This window comes from Melopsittacus undulatus, chromosome 9 (assembly GCF_012275295.1).
Source record: "Melopsittacus undulatus isolate bMelUnd1 chromosome 9, bMelUnd1.mat.Z, whole genome shotgun sequence".
Lineage (NCBI taxonomy): Eukaryota > Metazoa > Chordata > Aves > Psittaciformes > Psittaculidae > Melopsittacus > Melopsittacus undulatus.
This window is the reverse complement of record NC_047535.1, coordinates 13,268,566-13,291,524: the sequence shown is the minus strand read 5'-3', so window position 1 is coordinate 13,291,524 and position 22,959 is coordinate 13,268,566. Positions and strand designations below refer to the sequence as shown.

The window sequence follows — 22,959 nt, the reverse complement described above, 5'->3', positions numbered from 1 at the left end:
CACTGACCTGTTTGAGCTGCTCATCCAAGCGCCAGTTCTGGCGTCCAGACGGGGAACCGGCATACGGCTGCTTAGTAGTGTCTTTACCCTGTTCTTCCTTGCCCTGCTGTCCCCGCTGGAGCCCTGATGCTGGAATAGGATTCGAGGTAGAAGCCACTCTTTGGTTTTGATGGGCAACTTTGGGAGCATGGAAATATTTCAGAGCAGAGCAGGTTTCTTTCCCAGTCACATCAGCACCATCCTCAAGATCGCCACCTTCTAAACCCCCTTCTTCTTCCTCCTCCTCTTCCTCTTCTTCCTCCTCCTCCTCTTCATCCTCCTCCTCCTCTTCTGGCTCAGAATTCATGCTGCTCTGATCAAACGCCCGCGTAGCTCCGGCAGCAGGCGGGCCTCTGGCCAAGGGACCAACAGTGGAGCCGCCTGAAGCCCTGCCAGATGTGGCTGCTAGGACAGCCTGCTGTACGGCCAGCTGCTGAGTGTAGAGCAGCTGGGCTTCCCTCATCTGCCTCTGTTGTCTCTCCCTGGAATCCATCTGCAGAGGCGTTTGCTGCTTCTGCTGCTGCTTCTGCAGCTGCTCAACCACAGCTTCCAGCTTCATCCCGCAGTTTGCATGGCTGGGAAAAGAGGGGGGTGGTTTTGACTTTATCTCGCAGGGTTCAAGCTCCGACCTTGGGAGATTGGCAGAATCTGAAAGATAGACAAATATTTGTCTGTATGAATATAAAATGCTTTCATCTTTTCCCCAGGAAGAGGATAAATAGAGTGCAAAGCCAATACTCTTTCCTGTGCAGGAGACCGTGAAACAATCAGCTTCATGTTTAACAGCCTCAGGCTCAAACTTGCATTCAATTTTCAGACTGTTTAATTGTATTTGCAAGCCGAACACATTTGCTATAACCTCAGTTTTGTACACCCCAAAGACATCATCTGAACTGCCTTTGTCCAAGGTCCCAGCACTTTTTCATTCTATGCTTCCTAAATAATGACTTTTGAAATGTTAGGTTAAACACTGACGGTTTGGTGCTTCTGAAAATGCTGCCTTAAAAGGAGATAGCAGGGTGATGAGCTTGACCCTGTTTCTACTGGAAAATGGGCAGGGATTTACTGCCCACCAATTGGATCTACATTATTTTATGCTTTCATTACAGGAGCAAATTCCTTATACTTCAGCCATCTTTCTTGCTAAAAAAATTTCCAAACCACAACTATATTTAGCCATTATTTTCCCCAAGGAGAGCAAGACGAGAGTCCAGCAAACACCACTGTAGTCTGAATCAGACTGCTGAGCACCAAGCAGCTCTTGCCTCTGGTTCCTGGAGTTGCCAGCACATCGCAAGCTCCAGCCATGGCCTCCCCTGGCTTTTCCCAGCTGCAGGATCACTCTCAGCTCCCCATTTAGACCCACAGCAAGCCCATGCTGAGCCTGCTCTTGGGCAAAGAGTATCACCACAGCCTGCAGCCAGAGCCACAGCTCTGAGCCAGCCTAAATCCTAGAAGGACGACTGTGCCTTTAATCCCAAGCATTAAAACCAGCGGGTGTATTTTGGACCCTGTGTCACAAACTGGACCTGCTGACAACGAATGGCCTTCTCAGGGTTGTTTTTATGCAAAGAAAGATGCTTAAACGGGTCCCACTTGCTACACTTCAAGCTTCAGTGATATCAAAATACAGCCAGCTTAGAGAAACAAAGGAAAGGACAACTCCAAACAAGCGCAGGCTCCCAGCCACCTCCCACCACCCTGTTTGTAACCAGCCCTGTTCAAGCCACATACTTCAAAAAGAGACTCCTTCGCTATCACTCATTTCCAAACCAGCCCCAGCTCTGCTCTACAACAACAAGTAACCTACTGGGCACTGCTTTGAAAAACGAAAGGCAACTTCCAGCACCCTCAGTGCACCTCAAAACCATCTTCTAAGGTGGTCAGATGGAGTTTCTCACACAAAAGTGCCCACCAGCTCCGATGCCCAACTCATTTCTCCTCCACAAACTCTTCCCTGTACTAAACACCAGCCCATCACTGAGGTAAAAAGCCTGGCTGGTGCATTTGCATCTTTATCTAGCAGCAGCTCAGCTTCAGCGTGCAAATGAAACAATATAAAGTGGATTAGTGCAATAACACATTACCTGGCAGATGAAAAGACTCTTAGACTCCTTCTGAAGGCACAATACACCATCTGGCCTAGCTCCACACATGCACACATGTAAAGCAACAATGAACCGGTTCGGGTGTTGCAACACAACCATAAACCAAGGTAGAGAGCCTCCAGCCCACACCTTGCTGCATATTGTTGCACCTGAGGCAGGGTGAGGCATCACCTGGGTGATACTGAGCAGTTACTACACGCCTCAGGTACATGCAACAATAATAAAGGAGCTGATAGTGGGTTTCCATGCGGAGCAAACACACCTCAGGTGCAGCACCACCCTGGTATGCAGCACCCGTGGCATTCCCAGAGCACAGGTACAATTGCCGACAGGATTGAAGCGTGGATGCACAGGGGCTTCTCCAGAGCCCAGCCTCCCCAAAGGTGAATTCTGGCTCCAGCAAACACGCCCTCAGCAAGAATTGGTGGTATCGGGAAGAGGCAGCTGGAGGAGGAGTGGGAAGCTGCAGGGCTCACAGCAAGTGATTCAGTGGTGATATCAGGACCGAGTTTAGGATAATGACTGCAACTGGACCAGTAATGTGAACCCCCTCCAGGCTTTAACACCCCTTTTGCCCCTCCGCAGGGCTATCCCTTACTTTCTGTGTCTCTCCCCCGGGGGAGGCAAGGAAAGGACCCAGTTTAACCGTCAGGTCCCCCCGCACCAGCCTTTGTGCGGGTTTTAATCCCCGGGAGAGCGTTTTCATTAGAAAGGAATGTTTATAACCAGGGTGCTGGGGAGAGCCTCGGGAAAGCAGACCCTTCCCACCGGGAAACACCTGAAACAGTTAAAGCCTGAAGGGAGCGGCGGGGCCCCCCTGCGCGGAGCTCTCTGGAGATGGTAAACAACGACCTCCCCCCCGGTAACACCGGAGGCCTCCCGTGCCCCACAGCCTCCACTGAGCTACCAATGCCCTCTTCCGAGGGGACCCACCCGAGGAAGGGCGGCTGCACCCAGCCCCCAACCCGCCCGTAAGCTCCAGCTCCGCCCCGCTCCGGTACCAGGCTCCGGTGCAGGCCTGCCCCCCCCGCGAGCTCCAGTACCGGGCCCGGTGCAGGCCTATCTCCGGCAGCACCCCTTCCCTCCGCCGGTACAACCGCCCGCTCCCCCCGGTCCGTTACCTCCGCAGGGCCGGGCCGCTGCCGCCCGTCCGCGGCCGGCTCCCCTCGGCTCCGCCCGCAGCACTGCCTCCTGCCGCCCCGCCTCACCGCAGCCGGAAACGGGGCGGCGGAGGCGGGGCCCGGCCAACGGAAGCGCCCGCCCCGCTTCCGGGTACGGCCCGCGAGTACCGGAAGGCGAGCACACGCGGAAGTGGGTGAAGGGAGGAGAGAAAGAAGGCGGGGTTACGCCTTACCTGGGAGCCAATTATATTGAGAAACGTAGTGCAACTTCCGGTTCCGGAGGGATAAAGGCGCGGGCGCGGAGCCGGGTGCGGCAGTGACTGCACAGCAGAGCCGCCGGTGGGGTGTGAGGGGCAGCGCGCAGGTGAGCGCTGAGCTGGGATCGGGATCTCCGCCGCTGGATGCGGCCTGGGAAGGGACCAGCGCTTTGTGTTGGGGCTGGGCTTTGTTCCCTGTGAAGGCGTTTGTGGGGTCTCTGCTGGGGGCTCCCCGTGCTCGAGGCCGGCTGATTCTCTAGGCCCCGGGGGAGGGAAGGAAAGCGTCCTGCATGCTCTCTGAGGGGCTGCACGGGTAAATACGTGTGTGGTTGGGGGAATGAATGGGGGTTCTGCTTCCCTGCTGTCTCCTCTCTACTCGGGTCCTGTGGGGCAGGCTTTTGAGATGCTTCAGTACCCCATCTTGCCTGAGAATCCTTACCACTGCTGCTGGGGCTCCATAGGGTAATAAAGTGCTTTTAGGCCTATAATGCATGGGGCCAAGTGTCAGGGCTCCATGATGTTCCTGCTGTGTTTTCTCTGAGGAGGGATGCTGACCTCTCCCTGTTCCTGCTCACCTCAGGCCCGGTCAGCATGGCGGATGAGGAGATCGCTGCTCTCGTGGTGGACAATGGCTCCGGCATGTGCAAGGCAGGCTTTGCAGGGGATGATGCTCCTCGAGCTGTGTTTCCCTCCATTGTGGGGCGTCCTAGGCATCAGGGTGTTATGGTGGGCATGGGGCAGAAGGACAGCTATGTAGGCGATGAGGCCCAGAGCAAGAGGGGTATCCTCACCCTGAAGTACCCCATTGAGCATGGCATAGTCACCAACTGGGATGACATGGAGAAGATCTGGCACCACACCTTCTACAACGAGCTGCGTGTTGCCCCAGAGGAACACCCTGTCTTGCTCACTGAGGCCCCCCTGAACCCCAAGGCCAACCGAGAGAAGATGACCCAGATCATGTTTGAGACCTTCAACACCCCAGCTATGTATGTAGCCATCCAGGCTGTGCTGTCCCTCTATGCCTCTGGCCGCACCACTGGCATTGTCATGGACTCTGGGGACGGTGTCACCCACACTGTGCCTATCTATGAAGGCTATGCGCTGCCCCATGCCATCCTGCGTCTGGACTTGGCTGGCCGTGACCTCACTGACTACCTCATGAAGATCCTCACAGAGAGGGGCTACAGCTTCACCACCACAGCTGAGAGAGAAATCGTGCGGGACATCAAGGAGAAACTCTGCTATGTTGCTCTGGACTTTGAGCAGGAGATGGCCACGGCTGCCTCCTCCTCCTCCCTGGAGAAGAGCTATGAGCTGCCTGATGGGCAGGTGATCACCATTGGGAATGAGCGCTTCCGATGTCCTGAGGCCATATTCCAGCCCTCTTTCTTGGGGATGGAGTCCTGCGGCATCCACGAGACCACCTTCAACTCCATCATGAAGTGTGATGTGGACATCCGCAAGGACCTGTATGCCAACACTGTGCTGTCCGGGGGTACCACCATGTACCCTGGCATTGCTGACAGGATGCAGAAGGAGATCATAGCCCTGGCTCCCAGCACCATGAAGATCAAGATCATCGCCCCACCAGAGCGCAAGTACTCGGTGTGGATCGGGGGCTCTATCCTGGCTTCACTCTCCACCTTCCAGCAGATGTGGATCAGCAAACAGGAGTATGATGAGTCTGGTCCCTCCATTGTCCACCGCAAGTGCTTCTAGAGGGATGCCCTGGGCCAGAATTGTTCCTTATCCTTGGTTGAAGTAGCAATGGAACCTCCGTTAGGCTGTAGCTCTCCCATGGCTGCTCCCCGTGGCTCAGAAGCAGGCGGAGGGTGGTTTGCTTTTCCAATGTAACACTGGTAGGATGACACTACATTACACTTGTCACCTTTAGCTTGGTCACAACTGACTCCTATGTAGGAAAAGAAATAAACTTCTTAGTCTTTAAAACTTACAGGAGGCTGTGTTGGTTTCTTTCAGGGTGGGCTCCTTGCTGTAAAGAATTATGGGGACAGGGTTTCTGACTCAATCAGGCACCTGAAGTGGTAGTTAAAACCTAAATGTTTGGGGCACAAATCCTGTTGTGGCATCTCTTACTCGGGCCACTTTAAGAACTGTTACTGAGGAAAGCTTGCCTGGGATGTGGCTCTTGCTCTACTTTGTACTTTCATGGTAACTTGGCTTTTTTTAGATCACAAACAGTTCTTGTCCAAAAGCTGCATCCCTGGCATGTGGTCTGGTGGCTGGAGCAGCACTAGAGTCTCCTTTTTTGGGAGAGGGTGACGAGATGGGGCTGAGGCTCCCCTGCTCTAGGGACCACAGGAACCCATTCCCTGCGGGAAGGGGATGGAGCTCGGGCTCCATCAGCGCTGTCCATGGGAGGGCAGATCCGCATCCCTGCTGCCCCGGCGGACTCGGTTTCCCAGCGTGCATCACGCAGCACTTCCGCTCCGGCGCGGCCCGGCTGCGGATCGCGGGGCGCCGCGGGGAGCACAGGCCGGGTCCTGCCCGCCGAGGGGTGAGCAGCGGCACCCCCAGGACCCCTCGCTCCCGGTGTCCGCACCGGCAAACGGGGGGCTCGGGGCCGGAGGGCGGCCTGGGGCGGCGGTGTCTGCCCGGAGAACCGGGCCTTGCACTCGGCTTCCTCCTGCGGCAGAGTGCTGGGGCTGGCGGGGGGCTCCCCTCTTCGGGGGTGAGGGCAGAGGTAGGGCCCTGCCGGCGTGCCCCGGCGAGGGGAGGCCGGCTGTGCCGTGTTGCGTTGGCGCAGAGGCTCACCGGGGTCCGCTTCCCTCCTTGCAGGTTGCGGAGGCTGCGATGGCGCTGCCCGAGTGGCACATCGCGGTGAAGCTGGCGGATCAGCCCCTGGCTCCCAAATCCATCCTGCACTTGCCGGAGACAGAGCTGGGGGAGTGCCCGCTCGGGGGCTGCAGCATCTCCTACCTCAAGCAGCTCATCACCGGCAAGCTGCAGGAGTCCGTCCCGGACCCCGAGCTCATCGGTGGGTGCCTCCCTGTGCTGTGTCCTGCTGCTGCTTGGGGACACCTCTTCCTCCCCTTGCTGCGGCCAGGACACACATGTCCTTCTGCTTTGTGGTGGTGTTGGGCCGGAGGGAAGACTTAGCACAGTGTGGGGGATCAAGGCATGTTCCAGAGCCTCTGCTGTGCTCTGATGGCCTTAGTGCCTTGTGATGTGGGTAGTGTTTGCTTGGGATCGCAGTGCTCCTGCAGCGTTGATGCTCTTGTTAAGGCATCTTTTGTCTTACTGACAGCAATGTGTTCTTGTGAGCTCTGTGGGAGAGGTGGGCTCTTCTCAAGGAGGTGGCAGGGTCACATTCTGTGACTCAGCTCCATGATTTCCCTGTGTTATGGAGGCCCTGTGCTGCTGACCACAACACGTGTGGAACACTAACCCCTAGGCAGTCCTCATTTAAAGACCCCAGGCCCTTTCTGAGTGTGCTGGAGATGCTTAACTTTAGTTGTTCATCTTTAGACATTTCTCTTCAGGTGTTTCTCTCTCCTAGATCTGATCTACTGTGGCCGTAAGCTGAGGGATGACCAGACACTTGATTTTTATGGAATCCAGTCGGGCTCCACTGTTCATGTCCTGCGCAAGTCCTGGCCTGAGCCTGATCAGAAACCAGGTGAGGAGGAGGAGACTGTGGGGTACCGCTTAGATCTCCTTGGCTCTATGTTCAGTGTGGGCCCCTTGTGACTGTGCAACAGGTTCTCTTGTCAGTTGTTTCTGGGAGGCTGATGCGGGGTGTGCAGGAGGAATTGATCAACACGTTTTGGGGGGGCACTCTCCACCTTTAACAGCAGCAAAGGGATGTTGTTCTCTTGCTGGTGGGAGACTTAAGGATTGAGCTATGTAATGTGGGCAGTGAATATCCCTTAATGACTATGATCAGGTTTAGGGTGTTACCAGAGAACCAGGAGTAAAGCAACTGGTTACTCAGCTTGAGGGATGAGCAGGCATGTTTGTGTGTGTGTGTTCCTGGTCTGTGTGTGTGGAATAAGATGGGTTAGGTTGAATACAGCTCCTTTCGTGTGTGCAGAAGGATATATCTATGTATTTTTATATGTCTGGAAGTTGAGAATGCAGTTACTTGTTGTGCTGTGATAACTGTACTGAGGCAGTCATTAGTCTGGGCCCTTTGTCTCTGGGTGAGCTGAATGCAGGGGCATTAAGGAATCACCAGTGCTGTTGAAGTCCCAGTGGCACGTAAAAAAGGGTGACAGAGGGAGAGCTGTGTTTTGTTCTGCTTTTCCTCCCTCAGAGCCTGTGGATAAGGTGGCAGCAGTCCGGGAGTTCCGGGTCCTTCACACTGCCCTGCACAGCAGTCCTGCCTACAGAGATGCAGTGAGTGGGGCCTCACGTTGTGCTGGCTGCTGCCTTTTGTCTGTCCTCTCTCTGTGAGGAGGGTCCCGCAGTGGAGCCTCTGCTGATCTAGTTTCTTCTCAGGTCTTCAAGATGCTGGGGAACAAGGAGTCGCTGGATCAGATCATTGTAGCTACTCCCGGCCTCAGTAGTGATCCTGTTGCTTTGGGTGAGTCCAGGTGTGATCCAGAGGATCTGAGGAAAGCCAGATAAAGTTAATCTGTGTTTAATTCCTGCTGGGGGAAAGGGACAGTTCCCTTTCTCTGCAGAAAGTGCCATTTTGGTCCCTTTGTGGAGCATTAAGAGTCAGTGCCTACTCATGTGTCCATTGTAGCTGTGCTCTGTTGGTATTGTTTAGGGATGGATAATGACTTCAGAAGGAGCCCAGAGGAGAGCAGTGGGATGGATGCTTCCTCCCTGCGGCAGTGTGTTCATTAAAGCCAGATTCTTCTGGCCGGGATGTCACTTGGCTTTTTGGCATGTTGGTGTGAGGGAGGTGGACTGTGGGGTGCAGTTACAGCCTGGCTGGAGTGAGCTGGGTTTAATCCTGCCCTTAAGGTGGAGCTGTCTGTGCTGGACCACAGCCTGTGGGATCTGGGAAAGCTCCATCCCTTGGGTGTGTGGCTGTGCTCCAGAGTCTCTCCAGAAAGACATAAATGCTTTGGGGAGAACAATGACAGAGTATTTACACTGTCTGCCAGTGACTCAGTTCCTGAGGAACAATGAATTCTTTTGGTGTTTCCCATGGCTCCTGTTCGACTGGCTCCTGCTTCTTGTATCCTGTCTCCTTCTCGTCGTGTTTCCTGGTCCCTCCCAGGAGTCCTGCAGGACAAGGATCTCTTTTCAGTTTTTGCAGACCCCAACATGCTGGACACGTAAGTTCACATAAGCCAGTGCAGTGACTAAGCAGTACCTTTGTTGTGCTGTTGTATAGGCTGCTGCTCTTTGGGTGGGCTGGAGAGTTCTGCTCCTGCCTGCCAGGCAGATGCATTAGGTCAGAGATTCAGGATAGGACACTTCTTCCTCAGCAGCAGGAAATAGGGAGCTGATACTTTGATATACATCTACCTCTACTGTTGGATTAACCAGAGGATATTTAGTGAGATATGGGGCTGTCATCATCTTGGGTTCATAGAATCACAGAATGGTTTGGGTTGGAAAGGACCTTTAGATCATCCAGTCCCAGCCCCCTGCCATGGGCAGGGACACCTCACACCTCACCCAAGGCTCTGTCCAACCTGGCCTTGAACACTGCCAGGGATGGAGCATTCATCACTTGTTTGGGCACCCTGTGCCAGTGCCTAAGCACCCTCATAGTAAAGAACTTCCTTATATCCAACCTGAACTTCCTCTGTTTCAGTTTGAACCTATCACCCCTTGTCCTACCCAGGTTCAAACCTGGATCTGGTTGCTCACAGCACAGAGTTGTTCCTGTGAGAGCATAGGGAACATGCTTACAATGGGAGGGTCAGTGTAGGATCAAGGAGCTGTGTGGGACAGTGTGGGGAGGTGTCTTGCTGTCCAGGCAGAGGCAGCAGTGGTGGGGCAGTGCTGGGCACTGCTGTGCTGCAGGGTCTTGGCTGGTGTGGAGCTGCTCACTTCCCTGTGTCCACAATTCATTCTTCTCTCACTCTCTCTAGGCTAATCCCAGCTCACCCTGCCCTGGTGAATGCCATTGTCCTTGTCCTGCACTCGGTGGCTGGCAGCACCCCGCTCCCAGCCCCGGACACATCTTCCAGGGGCATGTCTTCTGGCTCCTACCGGGACATGCCAGGTACGTTCAGCTACACACCTAAGTGGGGACCCTGCAGAAAGGATGTGCTGCAGGTTTGCAGGCAAAGCTGTACTGACACACGTTGGCCCAGCTGAATGTGTGTGATGACTGTTGGTAAGAGAGTCCTGTGTGTGGCCTCTGTTTTGTTCAGGTGATGGGCACTGACCTGCTGCACATGAAATTGCTGGTGCTGAGGCCTCTGTCCTAAGCAGCGTGTTAGCTGGGGCTGTCCTAGCTGTGTGGCCGAGGGCTCCATGGGATTCTCATCTGGTGTCCCATTCCTGCCGGCACCCACTTTTCTCCGTCTCATTCTCCCTTCTGTTGCAGGTGGCTTTCTGTTCGAAGGTCTCTCTGATGATGAAGATGACTTCCACCAGGTAAGCAGCCAAATGGGGTGGAATGGACTTGTCCTTAAAGCCTCCAAAGGTTTTCTTTATTCCTGTTTCATGAACATCACAAGCTGCTCTAGGGGTGTCCTGGAGACAGACACAGACTGTGGTGTACTTGGATGCTGTTCCTGGTAGGATTTTCTTGTGTGCTGACGTAGGGTCCCGAGAGAACAATGCAACAGAACAATGGGACAGCACTTGTCCTCAGCGTGATGGCCAGATTGATGCAGAGAGTTGTTCATGGATGATGGATGAGTGTGACTGAGAAGGGGGGGAGTGTTGGTCTCTGCCCTACTCTGCAATATAGGAAACTTTTCTTTCCCAAGGGCGAAGTATTTTATAAGAGAAATTGCATATTTAGGCCAAAAAAGTGCCAGTTAAAGCTAATTCTTTTGTTACAGGCTAAGAACGCTTTGGCTTTAAGCTGATGGATGATACATTGAAATGTTTGTGAGAAAGAGCACATCCCCTTCTGCCATGGTTAGCTTTTAAAAACTTTGCATTTGTGACTTGCAAATATTGTAGGAAAGGAATCCCTGGGAAGGAGCACACCAGCCAGACATCCCTGGGACATGGACACCAACATATGAGGTGGTTTTGTTTCCTTTTCCTCCATGCAGAGCACCAGATCCACACCATCCAGCAGCACCTCTGGTTCCCGCCCGGCTTCCCTTGGCTACACTGGGGCTGCTGGGCCCCGGCCCATCACCCAGAGCGAGCTGGCCACCGCGCTGGCACTGGCGAGCACCCCAGAGAGCAGCTCCCACACACCCACTCCTGGCACCCAGGTACAGTGGCAGCACTGGGAGGGCCTCCTGGGGCACAGAACCAGGGCAAACCCTGCTCAGGTCTGGGCTGAGTTCTTCCATATGGGCTCCAGTAAGCAGAGTGGGGGGGTGGGTGTGTGTGCAGCAGGCATTGCACTATGGCCCTGGCTCCTGTGCCAAGTGTTCTGCTTCATGTACAACTTATTTTCTCCTAGGGTCATTCCTCTGGGACCTCTCCAATGTCATCCAGTGTCCAGTCAGGAACACCCATCACCAATGACCTCTTCAGCCAGGCCTTACAGCATGCCCTGCAAGCCTCGGGGCAGCCCAGCCTGCAGGTCAGTGTCACAGGCTCTTCCTTCCACAGCCCATGAAGGAAAGGCCTGTATTGCATTGAGTGTTGCAGGGTGGAGTGGTCTTCCTGCTGCCTCCTGAGGCAGAGGAGAAAGGGGCATCACTAAAGAAGTGCTTCTTGCAGGAGGCCTGATAGACCAATGCTCAAGTACTGGGTGGAAGTGGTGGATTTGGGGAGCTTTCAAGATCCATTTGCACGCTTAGCATTGCACATGGGAGCTCGAGAGAGGTGGGAGAGTGCAGTGTGGAAGAGTGGGCTGTGGTGAAGACAGGTTTCTTTCCACTCGAACATGTGTACCTACCCTTAGCTGCTTTTGTTTCCTGTCTGTAGAGCCAGTGGCAGCCACAGCTTCAGCAGCTGCGAGACATGGGCATCCATGATGATGAACTGAGCCTCCGAGCCCTGCAGGCCACTGGTGGGGACATTCAGGCTGCCCTGGAGCTCATCTTTGCTGGTGGAGCTCCCTAGCTTCTCAGGCAGAAGAAGCTGTGCTGGTGAGTTGTGCTGAGGCAGCTCTGACATTCCTTCTCTGGGACTTGGCATTGAAACTCTTCTCTGCACTGGGGTTCCTCTCTCCAGCATGGAGCAGTTGGGGTGGCTGCTCCTCTCATTGCAGGTGGGCAGTGTGCTCCTGTTTGGGTGAGGGCAGCTCCTCCACATACTCCTCTTCAGCCTCCTCCTCCTGGCCACCAGAGACAAGACCTCAGGACTTGGTCCAGCATGGAGAAAGAGGTGGCTCTGTGTGTTGGAGAGATGTTCTACACTCTTATCCTCCTGCCTGTTGTGTCATTCCTGCTCACCTGACATGCCTCAGTCCATCTTGCGTTGCTGTTGTGGCCCCTCTGTGTTGAACTGTATTAAATGGACTGTATTCACTTGCCTGTTGTTTGGGTTGTGGTCTGTCCTGGGTTGGGTCCTCATGGCGTGGAGGGAACTGGAGAGCAATGTTTTGCCTGTTGTAGGACTTTTTCATCACCAGAGGGCACTCCTCTAACGGAGTATCTGTATCGGTTAGCGTAGTGCTTGGGGTGTAGCTGACCTGCACAGCCTCCTGCAGGAGTTAAACCAGCACACAAGAACTGCTTGAGCTCCAAGAAGGCGCTGCAGAGGAGCATCACGTCTCTTGGACCCTTGTGTTGGGTGAGGCTGGTGAGTCCTGCAAGCTCAGAACAAGGTGCAGGAGGTCATGGCCACCACGAGGTGACAGTAAAAGGAGTAAATGAGAAGCACGAGGGTTGAGGCAGTTGCCAGAATGTGAGATGCTGCTGAATGACCTGGGACGAGTGCTCTGTGGGTGCCACAGGTTAGTCTGGCTACAGAGTATCTTCTCATCCTGGGGCTGTGTTGGAGGTCCCGAGGACCTGAGCTGCAGAGACAGTTCTAGTCAATGGGCACTAAGAGGAGCCAGAGCTAGGCCAGGCTTCACTCTGATTGTATCACTGAGATTAACAAGGCATGGAAGAGGGAGCTGGTTTGCCTGGAGTGCCATCATTAGCAGGGAAGCTAAGAGTGGAAAATGCTCTTCTACCTTCACATTGCCTGTGCTCCCCTCTAATTCCTCTCCAAGTGCTTGCTGATAGGATCTCAGCTCTCACCCAGCAAATGCTGGGTTGTTCTCTCCAGGGTGTAGCTCATTGACTGATAGACTTTAATCCTGTCTAGAGGATTAAGTCTCTCAGGAGGGGGGGGGGACTGCTTTAATTTTTCAATATGTGGGAGATAGGATGTGATGGATATAACCAGCTTTCCTGACTTGATGCACCCACCCAGGCCAGACGATGGCTCTGATTTTACATGGTGAAAACTGATTCGTTAGCCCCCATCCCTGGTGCCTTCACTCCTTGCTTTGCTGAGGGAGTGCACAGCATCTGCCTAGCATCCTCCCCCCCTTCTCCTCTCTGGGGACAAGCCCTGCTGTCAGCCCTCCATCCTCCTGGGATTAGCTGTATCACAGATGCTGCTGCCCCAAGCCGGCTCTCCCAGCCCTGCTCAGGGCTGGCAGGACTCGCTTTGGGAGCAGGGGGACTGGGTTGCTTTCCTGTTCCATTTCAATCCTCAGCTTGGGGTTACTGGTGTCCCAAAATGGTATTTCTTTTCTGTCCTGAGCTCATTTTTAGGGTTTGATCAATTTGTTAACCTACATTTAGCATTCTTCCCTTATGAAAGCTATTTCTGCTTTTCCCTGTGTCCCAGATAATTGAGAATTGCCTGGCTATTTTGAATAGAAAGAACTTTTTCCTGATTTCTTTTGCAAATTGTGATACTTGGCTTGGAGCACCACATGAGCCACCTTCTCTGTCTGAACTGGCTATAGCTGAGCAGAACTTGGCACTGATGCTGTTCACGATGCGGCTGCTGCGTGCGCTTCGCTTCCCTCATCTCGCCTGCCTTTGGCTGCCTAGAATAGACATGCTCAGCAACCAGGCAGATTTAGAGATGCAGGGATGGGAAGAGAGGCTCTGCCTGGCACTTGCAGGGCTGGTGCTGGAGGAAAAGGAGGAGGAGGAGGGGAAACTTTGCTGCAGGAGCTCCTGTAGGAGGATGGAAGCTCAGGGATCCTCAGCTCCGTCTCTGCAGCAGCAAGGCAAGCGCTGCCTTCCTGCAGGGAAGTTGTGATGTGCTGACTCCTGCCTGTTCCTTGTGCTCCATCCCTGGAGCTGCTGCCCTGACATCTTCCCCTCCTCCTCCTGCACCAGCTTAGGTTGGTCCATCTGGGTTTGGGTTAGAGGTGCATCCATTCTCATTGGGGCTTAGGTGCATCTTGCATCTGCCACTCTCTGTTCACCAGCCAAGCATCACTGATGCTGCTGCAGGAGCAGACTGGGAGGTGCTTGGCTGACCTCTGGAGCTCACAGCACAGTTCCCCAGTGTAAGCACTTGCAGTAGGGACTTTCTGGGTCTGACGTAAAAGAAGTTTTTGGTTCAGTTCCTTCTTTGCCTGCAGTGAGGTGATGGGAAGCAGTGACTGGGTGTGTACAGGAGTAGTGGCAGCAGCTCTTTGTACTCATATAAGCTTGTTGTTTGTAACCAGATGTGCTCTGCTTTCCTACTTTAGCCACCTCTGATGGTTTTTTCACTCTCTTTAAAACAGTCCTGAGTTCATGGTCTCCATGAGCAGCTACGCAGTGTTGTGTGTGTGTGATGGGTTCCGTTTCCAGACAAAGGATGAAATGGAGACAGAGCACAATGTCCCAGGCTTTGTATCCTGATGGCTTTTGCAGTCCCACAGCCTGTGTGGCTGCCCACCTCCATCTTCTGCTTTCACAACCGTGTGGGAAGTGAACACAAAGGGCAAAACCTATCCCAATAGCAGAAGTTGATGTCTGAGGTAGTGATTGTAGACACAGGCTCTCTTGTGTGGGTGTGCCTGCGTCAGATCACAAAGTGCCAAGGTTTCTAGCTCTTCAGCCTTGATTTCTGGCTCCAAATGACCAGTGTTGGAGCGATTTCCCCTCATCCTCCCATGCCTCCAGGATTTAGGAAGAAATGTTTCTTCCTTGCTTCCCCAGCCAAACAGAGGCTCTTAGTGTCTCCTGCTTGAAGGACCGTTGCACAGGAACCAATTCCTGAGCTGGAAAAGGCAGCAGAGCAACTTAAGCCAGTGGTGGTGTTCTGCCCAGCTCAATGTGCAGGAGCCAGAGGCCTATCCATCCCAATGCCATCATGGCCACTGATTCACAAGCCTGGTGAAGGTGCCTTTCTCCAGTGCTCAGCATCTCCCTCAGGATTTCTAGGGTACATCCATGTGAGCAGCAGCAGGGAATTTGTCTGGCAGAGCCCTCGAACATCAGCTTGATTTCATTGCAAAGGACTCAGTGGTTTCCTGGCTGCTTTCAGCTTTGTCCTTGTGGGAATGTCAAAGTGTCAGAAACACCTAATCCTGTTCGGTTTTCCTTCTGTTAGCTTTGTGCTGATCCCATGAGCTAAACAGTCTCACCAAGGGGAAGGCAAAGGGAAGAGGGGGCAGCAGGACCCCTCTTTTATCATTTCCTTTGCAGTAATGAAGTCTTGATCTTCCTCTTTCTCAGGCAAACTTTGGAGGAAGGAGGAAGGTTTTACTGATGCTGGGACAACTGATGAGGAATAAGGTGAGAGCCCAAAGGACTAGGCAGCCTTCAGGGGGGATTTAGTCCCTTTCCTCGCAAGAACCAATGGGTTTCTTTAGAAGAGGGAAGCTCTGATTGTAGCCACAAAGCATCCATTTAAGGAACTGTCCTTGTGATGCTCACTGAGCTCATCACAATAAAGCAGCGTGATTTTAAGGCAACTGACTCTTGGTGAAAGCAGAAGTGTACTAAAAATGTCACGCTAAGAAAATATGTCTATTTCCTGCTATTTTCTTCTATATTTATAATATTATGATATTTGTAAATCAGTGTTTCTAAATCAGTGTGTGTAGTTCCAGTTCTGCCTTACAAGGATGCTTGTGTTCAAGAGTATGGTAACTGAAAGGAAAGGTCAGAGGGAAGATGATAAACATCCCCTGCTCTACCCTTTGAAGCCAAGACAATGGCTGAGCCACTGACTTTGAACACAAAGCTTCCTGACTCCAGTCCTCTTGAATTGAGCCTGGAAACTTCAAACAGCATGAAACAAACTCCCTCTCCAATGCTTTTAAGGTGGGAAGAGGGAGTTTGGGGAGCATTTCTGACCGCACAGTCCTTTGAGCTGATTTCCAGGGTGCCAGCACACAGAATGCTTGTCCCAAAACCACTTTGAGACTTCTTATTTCAGTGGTGGGGGGAAAAGATACCTTAAGAATGTTGCCCACCTGGTCAGCAGGGTGTATTAGCTTAGCTGTTGAGTTTACGGGGAAGCTGCAGAGCTGTGGGGTTCCACTTGAGGAGTGGTAAAAGCATCAGATGGGTCATGTAGGATCAGAGCCTGTCTTCCTGCAGTGGCCAACAGCAGATGCTGCAGAAGAAACATAAGAACAGGATGAATAGAGAAAGATCCATCTGGAAGAGATTTTTCAGCATCCAGTTGACTGAGGTTTAGGGCTTTTAGAGCTAGCTATGGGGTGTTCATAGTTCACAGACCCAAACAACCTGCTTCTTTATACCCAGAGAAACTTGTAGTGTCCCTGTATCCTGCAGCAGGGAGTCGTGTGGCTTGGCCACAGCTTCAGAGTCCATGACCCACAAACGCGTTCAGCAGCTGGAAGGAGATGTGCAGCCATGGGGCTGTGGCACAGGTAACTTGTGGGATGCCACCTTTCAAAGGAGGTGATGGTCCTGGAAAGGTTTCAGTTTTGGGTGCCTGGGACTGAAGCAGCACCAGGTGACAAGGACAGTAGGAAGGAACCTGTCACTATTGCTGAAGCAGAAAGTGTTGCTGGTGGCAGTGTTGCTATGTAATCCCCCTGGAATCCTGCAGGACAGACTCCACACTGTTTACCCTGTGTGTGAGTGCTTTGGGTATGGCCCCATTCCAGGGAAGGGAGAAATGTTTACAGGATTCCTTTCTCAGCTGTAACTCCTGGCATTAAATGCTTTGATCCCAGAGGATTTTAAGTTACACATAACTCAATCATCCCATGAATCCTGCCAGCTGGTGTGTCTGGTCAAGCAAGTTCATGTCCATTTATTCTTTTTCCACCTCATGTTTTCATCCTTCTCTTCATCCCCTCCCAATAGTCTGTGACCTGGTGGCGTTCCCACTTGAGTTGCATGGAAGTGATTTGGATGCTGAAAAACAGGAAGCAGGTAACAGGCGTGAAGCCTGCACAAGGAAGGGCAGCTCTTTCCTACCCAGGCCAGTGTCCTCTACAAGAGTTTTGAGACTTTCAAGGTAAAACCAAGCTCCTGAGCTGTTCCCGCTGTCCTGCTGGGAGAGATGGAAAGCTTTCTGCGTCTGATGGGAAGAGAAACCAGTGCATCTGTGGTGCTGAGCCTTCGTGTCACCAAAAAGGCTCTGGACTGAGAGCCAAGAGCAGTGCACTTGCCTTCTGCATCACTTGGCTGGGAGCGGGCCAGCAGTGGCTGGAAAGGAGGAGCAGGAGATGGACCACTTCTGAGCTGCCTCTCCCTTCCTGGCGAGACAGATAGCGCTGCTGGAAGCACTCAAACACTACGAGGTCAATGTAATCTCTTTCAAGTAGTTTACTTCCCTGTGCTTCATCTTAACATGCCTGGTGAGCTTGTAAGAGACTCCACTGCCGTGTTTCCCAGCAGCAGTTTGAAGTGGCTTCCTGAGGACCAGGTAACTTGCTTAGTTCCTTAGAGGAAAATGCAGACTTCAGTTCCAACCCATGTTATGGTAGGCGAAGGGAGAGCAGATTGTGGAGTGAACCTAAACTTGTGTCTTACCACGAGGACTGTGTGGGTTTAATGGAGATGAGAAAGGGGGTTTATAAACTTACTTATGGGATGGTAGGGCTGGGCCTTTCTTAGGGCCATTCAGTGGGAGTCAGTGTTGCTGAGGAGACTGCTTTGCCCACTGCTGAAACACAGTGTTCCACAGGACAGCATGGTGGCTGCTCTGCAGCATGGTGTGATGCTGCCCTGGAATCCAGGCCCTGGCGGGAAGCAGAGGAGCACAGCAGCTGGGAAAAGAACCACTGAGAGGTCCAGGTAAGCAGAACACAGCCTGGCCTGCTGAGCATTAATAGGAAGCCAGAGCTGACACATTGTGCAGCATTAATATATCAACCTGCAGCTTTTGTGATGGGTCAGTCTCAACAAAGCAACTTATTGCTGTTCTTTCTAGTTTTAACAACCTTTTAGCTATGTTGGACTCTGCATTGGATTTTATTACACTGCCTAAAGCTCTTGCGTCTGTGTCTGAGGGGTGTCCCCACGTTTGGCTTTTGGTGTCACAGATGTGCATCTGCTTTACCTGCTTTCCTGCTCTGTCAGGAAGCTCTCACTGAACAGCTGTTGCCAGTACTGCTGTTAATGGGACAAGCACTCAGGTGAATGCGTTTGCCAGGCAGATGGGTGCTTAATGAAGAAGGTCATTTAGATGGGCTGCGTTTGTGGCTATCCCACAGGCAGCACCTGTGAGCTCCTGCGATGGGTGCTGTGAAGCTCTAGGCTGGGAGATGCTGGTGGGGTGACCCCAGGGGTCAGTAGCAGAGGGGAAAACACTGGAGAAGGGGAGTCCCAGTGAGGGGATTTGTGTTGCTCTCCAAGGAGAGTGTGAGATGGCTCTGGTTTCCTTGGGCATAGAATCACAGAATGGTTTGTGTTGGAAAGGACCTTAAAGATCATCCAGTTCCAACACTCAACCATGGGCAGGCCTCATACTGGACCATTTCACCTAGAAAAAGATGTCCTGGGGCACATGATTCCTTCACCCCTTCTCTGCCTCACTTTTAAAGCCCAGGGGGTGGCATTTAGCACATGGGGGCTTCTGACACATTTACTGATGCTTCTTGGGGCAATAGGTTTACTGTGCTGTCCTGCAAGGGATGCAAGCTAGGGAGGAGGATTTGGGTGTTGAAAACAGAATGTAGGAGTTTGTTGATAAATGATCTGCTTTGCTTCCTTCCCACCTCACCTTGTCATCTGGAAGACCTGTTGGTCAGTGCCAAAGGAAATAGGGAGTGGAATTTTGCTCTTTTCGTCTCAATTCCATGCTTGTAAATCAACTTGTTCCCAAAGGCATGATGCAAGGGATAAGACATAGAAGCTCTGACCTTCCAAAGCTCTATACTTGTGTCCCAGCCTCATGGGATATTGGCCCATCCTGCAGCAGTGTGCCAGGGGATTTCTCATGCTCTGTGTCACAACGTGCAATCTCACAGTCTTATCTCAGGAGGGACTATGGAAGCACATGCACACACGTGGCATGACGAGCCTGGTGAGCATCCTCAGCCCCTTGTGCCATGTTCAGAAAGTCTCTTTGCATCATCTGAAGCTGCCATCACTGATAACAGCCAAAGATTGAGATGTGCTTGTCTGGTTCTGGAGGAGAAGACACAACAGAGGAAAGATGTTGCCTGGCTATTGCAGGGATTGGAATGCTTGTGGTGTTGATGTTTTTCTTTCCATGGAAGATTGGTCTGTGTTCAAACCTGTCACATGTACTGCCTGTTTGCCAGGGTCACATTCCTGGCCTGGGGTCAGCCCAAGGTAATTGCTGTGTTCTTGTGAATAATCATGAAAAGGTTTGTGTTGGAAGGGAGCTTGAAGCTCATCCGGCTCCAACACCTGCCACAGGCAGGGACACCTTCCACTGGAGCAGCTTGCTCCAAGCCCCTGTGTCCAACCTGGCCTTGAACACTGCCAGGGATGGGGCAGCCACAGCTTCTCTGGGCACCCTGTGCCAGCGCCTCAGCACCCTCACAGGGAAGAGCTTCTGCCTAAGAGCTCATCTCAGTCTCCCCTGTTCTGGCAGGTTAAAGCCATTCCCCTTGGCCTGTCCCTACAGGCCCTTGTCCCAAGCCCCTCCCCAGGTTTCCTGCAGCCCCTTTAGGCACTGGAGCTGCTCTCAGGTCTGCCCTTCAGGATCCTTCTCTTGTCCAGGCTGCCCCAGCCCAGCTCTCTCAGCCTGGCTCCAGAGCAGAGCTGCTCCAGCCCTCGCAGCATCTCCATGGCCTCCTCTGCACTCACTCCAACAGCTCCACGTCTCTCTTGTGCTGCTGCCCCAGAGCTGGATCAGGGCTGCAGGGGGGGTCTGCCCAGAGCACAGCAGAGGGGCAGGATCCCCTCCCTGAGCTGCTGCTCACGCTCTGGGGTGCAGCCCAGCACAGGGGGGTTCTGGGCTCAGGCGCTCACTGAAGCCAGGTCATGGGGAGCTGCTCCTCACCCAACACCCCCAAGTCCTTCTCAGGCTGCTCCCTCCAGTCTCCCCCAGGCTCTGTTTGTGCTGGGATTGCCCTGCCCCAGGGTCAGGACCTTGCCCTTGGCCTGTTGAACTCCATGGGGTTCACGTGGTCCCATCTCTCCAGGTCCCTCTGGATCCCATCCCTTCCAGCGTGTCCCTGCACTGCACAGCTCAGTATCATCAGCACACCTGCTGAGGGTGCTCAGTCCCACTGCTCCTGTCATTGACAAGGTGTTCAGCTCCTCTAATGAGACAATGTCAAGGAAAAAAGGGAGGTTTCATAACAGTTACACTGCCTGGGCCACAGACATCCAGCAGCCTGTCTGCAGTGATGAATAGAACTGTTCCTCCCAAGGAAAATCTGTGCTTGATGCTTTTTACAGGTTCCTTGGGGGAAGCTGCTCCTGATCCGTGTTGGAACCGAGCAGCATGATCTGGAAAAAGCTGCACATAAGTTGCACTGTGGAAGTTCTGATACTTGAGGGAAGTGGATGGAAACCTCTGCAGGAGGGGCTGTGCCTGGAATCTCATTGCTTGTGTCAACACTCCTTGTTGGCTAGTGGAGGACATGAGATGTGGCTGAGCAAACAGACTATCTCTCACAAGAGCACTTGCCTGCTTTGGGTGGGTGTGTAGTCAATGCACAGCAGGTTTCGGGGTGTATTCAGGGCCCTGTTCTGTGGTCAGCACCTCCTGCAAACTGGGACAGGGTTGGAGCAACCCTGACATCAGCTCTAGGCTCTTCCCAAGCACACAAGGTGGGCTTGGGAGCACCATGGGAGCAGTGCACTGTGCTGTGTGTGCTGCAGGACAAGCCCTGCCTGGGGGAAGGACTCATGGTGGGTTCTCCCACTCTGCCGCTTGACCCTGCAGATGTTGCCCAGCTGTTGGAGTTGCTTTCCCAATGTTGTCCTGATGTTTCTGCAGCCGGAGTCAAGCTCATGCTGCTGCTGCCCTGAAGGAGCTTGTGGGGAGGAGAAAGGACACTAAGGGGAGCTATAGCTTCTGGAGGCAGCAGTGGGTGAAAGCTCAGCTTTGGTGCACCCCATTCATTTGAAGAGCTGTAACCGCTGCTTTGGGTGGGATGTTCCTGTGTATTTTCGTGTTCCACCGCTCACTTTTTCCTCCCCTGCTGCAGGCTCCTCTGCTGAGCTGCAGGCAGTGATCTCATGCAGCTTTGTCTTTCATTTTTAGGCACCAGGCTGCCTCCTGAGTCTCAGGAGATGATGCTACAGCATCGTTCTGAATGCAGGACCATGATACAGTTATATTCGTGAGGTGGCTCAGCTCCTGGTCTAGGAGATGGAGCGATCTCGTGGTGAAGTCGAAAGAGCCCAGAGCCGAATGCTTCCAAAGTCTTGGGGCAGTTTGAAGCTGAATTTTACACACAGGAGCATTGTGTTTAGCTGTAGGTAGGAAGAAAAGCACCCCTAAAAGCAGACCATGCAGAGTGCCCAGCTGGTTTCGATGGGGGCAGAGGAGGAGGGAAAAGCAAAGGGTTTACTGTTCTAATGAGGCAGAAACTCCTCGTTCAGCTCTGATCAGAACCCTTCTGTGTTTCCAGTTGGCAACTCAGTCAAGAGTGGGAGTTGAAAGCCCATTTCCCAGCCCACCAGCTGCGTTGTGTCATAAAAGGCAAAGCAGATCATAACGTATGCAGCTCTCATAGTGGAGCCCAAATTCGGGGTGGTGCAGAATGCTAAGTCCCGTGTTTCTAACAGAGCTAGCATGGGCTGCGTGGCTCGGGCTGTTGATGTACAAAGGATGTTTCTTTGTCACTCCTGACTGTGGGAGAGCCTGAATGAATGAGATGGGGTTTTGGAAGGCTTCTCTATAAGAAAATGAGTGATAAGGAGGTTTAGCACCTCTGGGAGCAATGGGGCCACCTCTGGTGGGCAGTTGTTTTGAGGTGAGCAAGAACACAAAGTGATTCAAGGCTGGGACTTACCATGGCTGAAAGTGAGAAAGCAGAATGCTCCCTGTGTTACCATCCTGTCATTACCCGAGCAGATGCTTGCTTAAAGGGAAAGATGAAACCCGGTGTTTCAAGTTGGTGGGGGAATTCCTGTGGGTCCTTAAAATTCACCATTAGCCGCCTCATTAGTTTCTTGCTTCCTCCAAACTGTCCCCCTTGCCCTGCCACTGTTCATCTGCAGGAGCACAGCAATCCTGGCTCTAGCTTCAATGCTTCAATACCAACTTTAAAGAGTGCAGCTGCGTCTCTCTCAGCCTTCCCAGTTCCCCATGGGGTTCTCCTATTCTGCTCACGTCCAACCTGGCTTTCCTTGCACGTAATTCCCTGCTCTTCTCATTAGCAAACCTCACGGTGCTTCACATCGGCTCTTCCTGGCCTCCTGATGGGCACTCGGGAGGATGGGGAGGTTTGGCAAAGCAAAGTGACTTTCCAAAGGTTGGTGCCATGGCCCTGGGGCAGGCCAGCTTCTCAGCACCCTGTTCTGTGGGAGGACAGCAGTATCACAAGGGAAAAGGCAGGATCTTAGGAAAGGGGGTGGTTTCTTCACCCCAGCTCACTCCCTCACGCCCACACTCCCAGGCATGAGTTTGGCTGGTCTGGCAAGGGGGGTGTGTGCCCGGATGCAAGACACAGTCATCACCACATCCCTGCTGTTTGTCTCATAGTCTTCCTGACTTCCAACGATGAATAGATTTGGGCAGTATTCGGCTTCGTTAGGAGTGGCCCTTTGCTATTCTGGTAGCAGGAACAGGAAGAGAGCTGGCACACGAGATGCACTGCAGCCTTGCTGCATCCTCCTGCTGGCAGAAGGGGGTCTTTTCCTAGCAAGTGATTCCTGCAGCCTTGTGATATTGGGGCAGACCTTTCTGGCCTCCACATTCTCCTATTTAATGGCTGAGAGCAGTAGTTCTTTGTTATCTGTCTCTGTACCCTTGCCTGCTGTTGACTTCTTCAATGCACCTTATCTGCATTCTTCTTTGCCTCATATCAACCTTTATATTCCTCTTGCATATGTGGGGTAAGTT

General features: G+C 52.9%; 3 protein-coding genes across 6 annotated transcripts in view; 2 read left to right on the top strand and 1 right to left on the bottom strand.

Moving 5' to 3' along the window:
- ARID3B (AT-rich interaction domain 3B) overlaps positions 1-3,382 on the bottom strand; it is a 29,716-nt gene extending 26,334 nt beyond the window's left edge. For both annotated transcript variants that reach the window (XM_034066509.1, XM_034066510.1), the window contains exons 1-2: positions 3,269-3,382; positions 8-687 (exon numbers count right to left, since the gene is read on the bottom strand). In XM_034066509.1, coding sequence (XP_033922400.1) covers positions 8-598 — 591 coding nt within the window. In that variant the 5' untranslated portion in view covers positions 599-687; positions 3,269-3,382. The remainder of the gene's footprint in view (positions 1-7; positions 688-3,268) is intronic.
- A 129-nt stretch (positions 3,383-3,511) lies between these two features.
- Positions 3,512-5,482, top strand: LOC101880362 (actin, cytoplasmic type 5). Its single transcript, XM_005145735.4, has 2 exons — positions 3,512-3,632; positions 4,106-5,482. The coding sequence occupies exon 2, from the start codon at positions 4,117-4,119 to the stop codon at positions 5,245-5,247; it is 1,131 nt and encodes a 376-aa protein (XP_005145792.1). The 5' UTR covers positions 3,512-3,632; positions 4,106-4,116; the 3' UTR covers positions 5,248-5,482.
- A 475-nt stretch (positions 5,483-5,957) lies between these two features.
- On the top strand, positions 5,958-15,321 carry UBL7 (ubiquitin like 7). Of its 3 annotated transcripts, XM_034066560.1 has the most exons (12): positions 5,958-6,046; positions 6,328-6,526; positions 7,049-7,168; positions 7,805-7,887; positions 7,990-8,074; positions 8,723-8,780; positions 9,546-9,679; positions 10,007-10,056; positions 10,689-10,856; positions 11,051-11,173; positions 11,521-11,684; positions 15,219-15,321. In XM_034066560.1, the coding sequence occupies exons 2-11, from the start codon at positions 6,343-6,345 to the stop codon at positions 11,656-11,658; spliced, it is 1,143 nt and encodes a 380-aa protein (XP_033922451.1). In that variant the 5' UTR covers positions 5,958-6,046; positions 6,328-6,342; the 3' UTR covers positions 11,659-11,684; positions 15,219-15,321. The 3 variants fall into 3 exon arrangements, with proteins under 3 accessions (XP_033922451.1, XP_033922452.1, XP_030901810.2); XM_034066561.1 differs by lacking the exon at positions 15,219-15,321 and having other exon boundaries at positions 8,753-8,780; positions 11,521-12,069; XM_031045950.2 differs by lacking the exon at positions 15,219-15,321 and having other exon boundaries at positions 11,521-12,069.
- Positions 15,322-22,959: the final 7,638 nt, after the last annotated feature.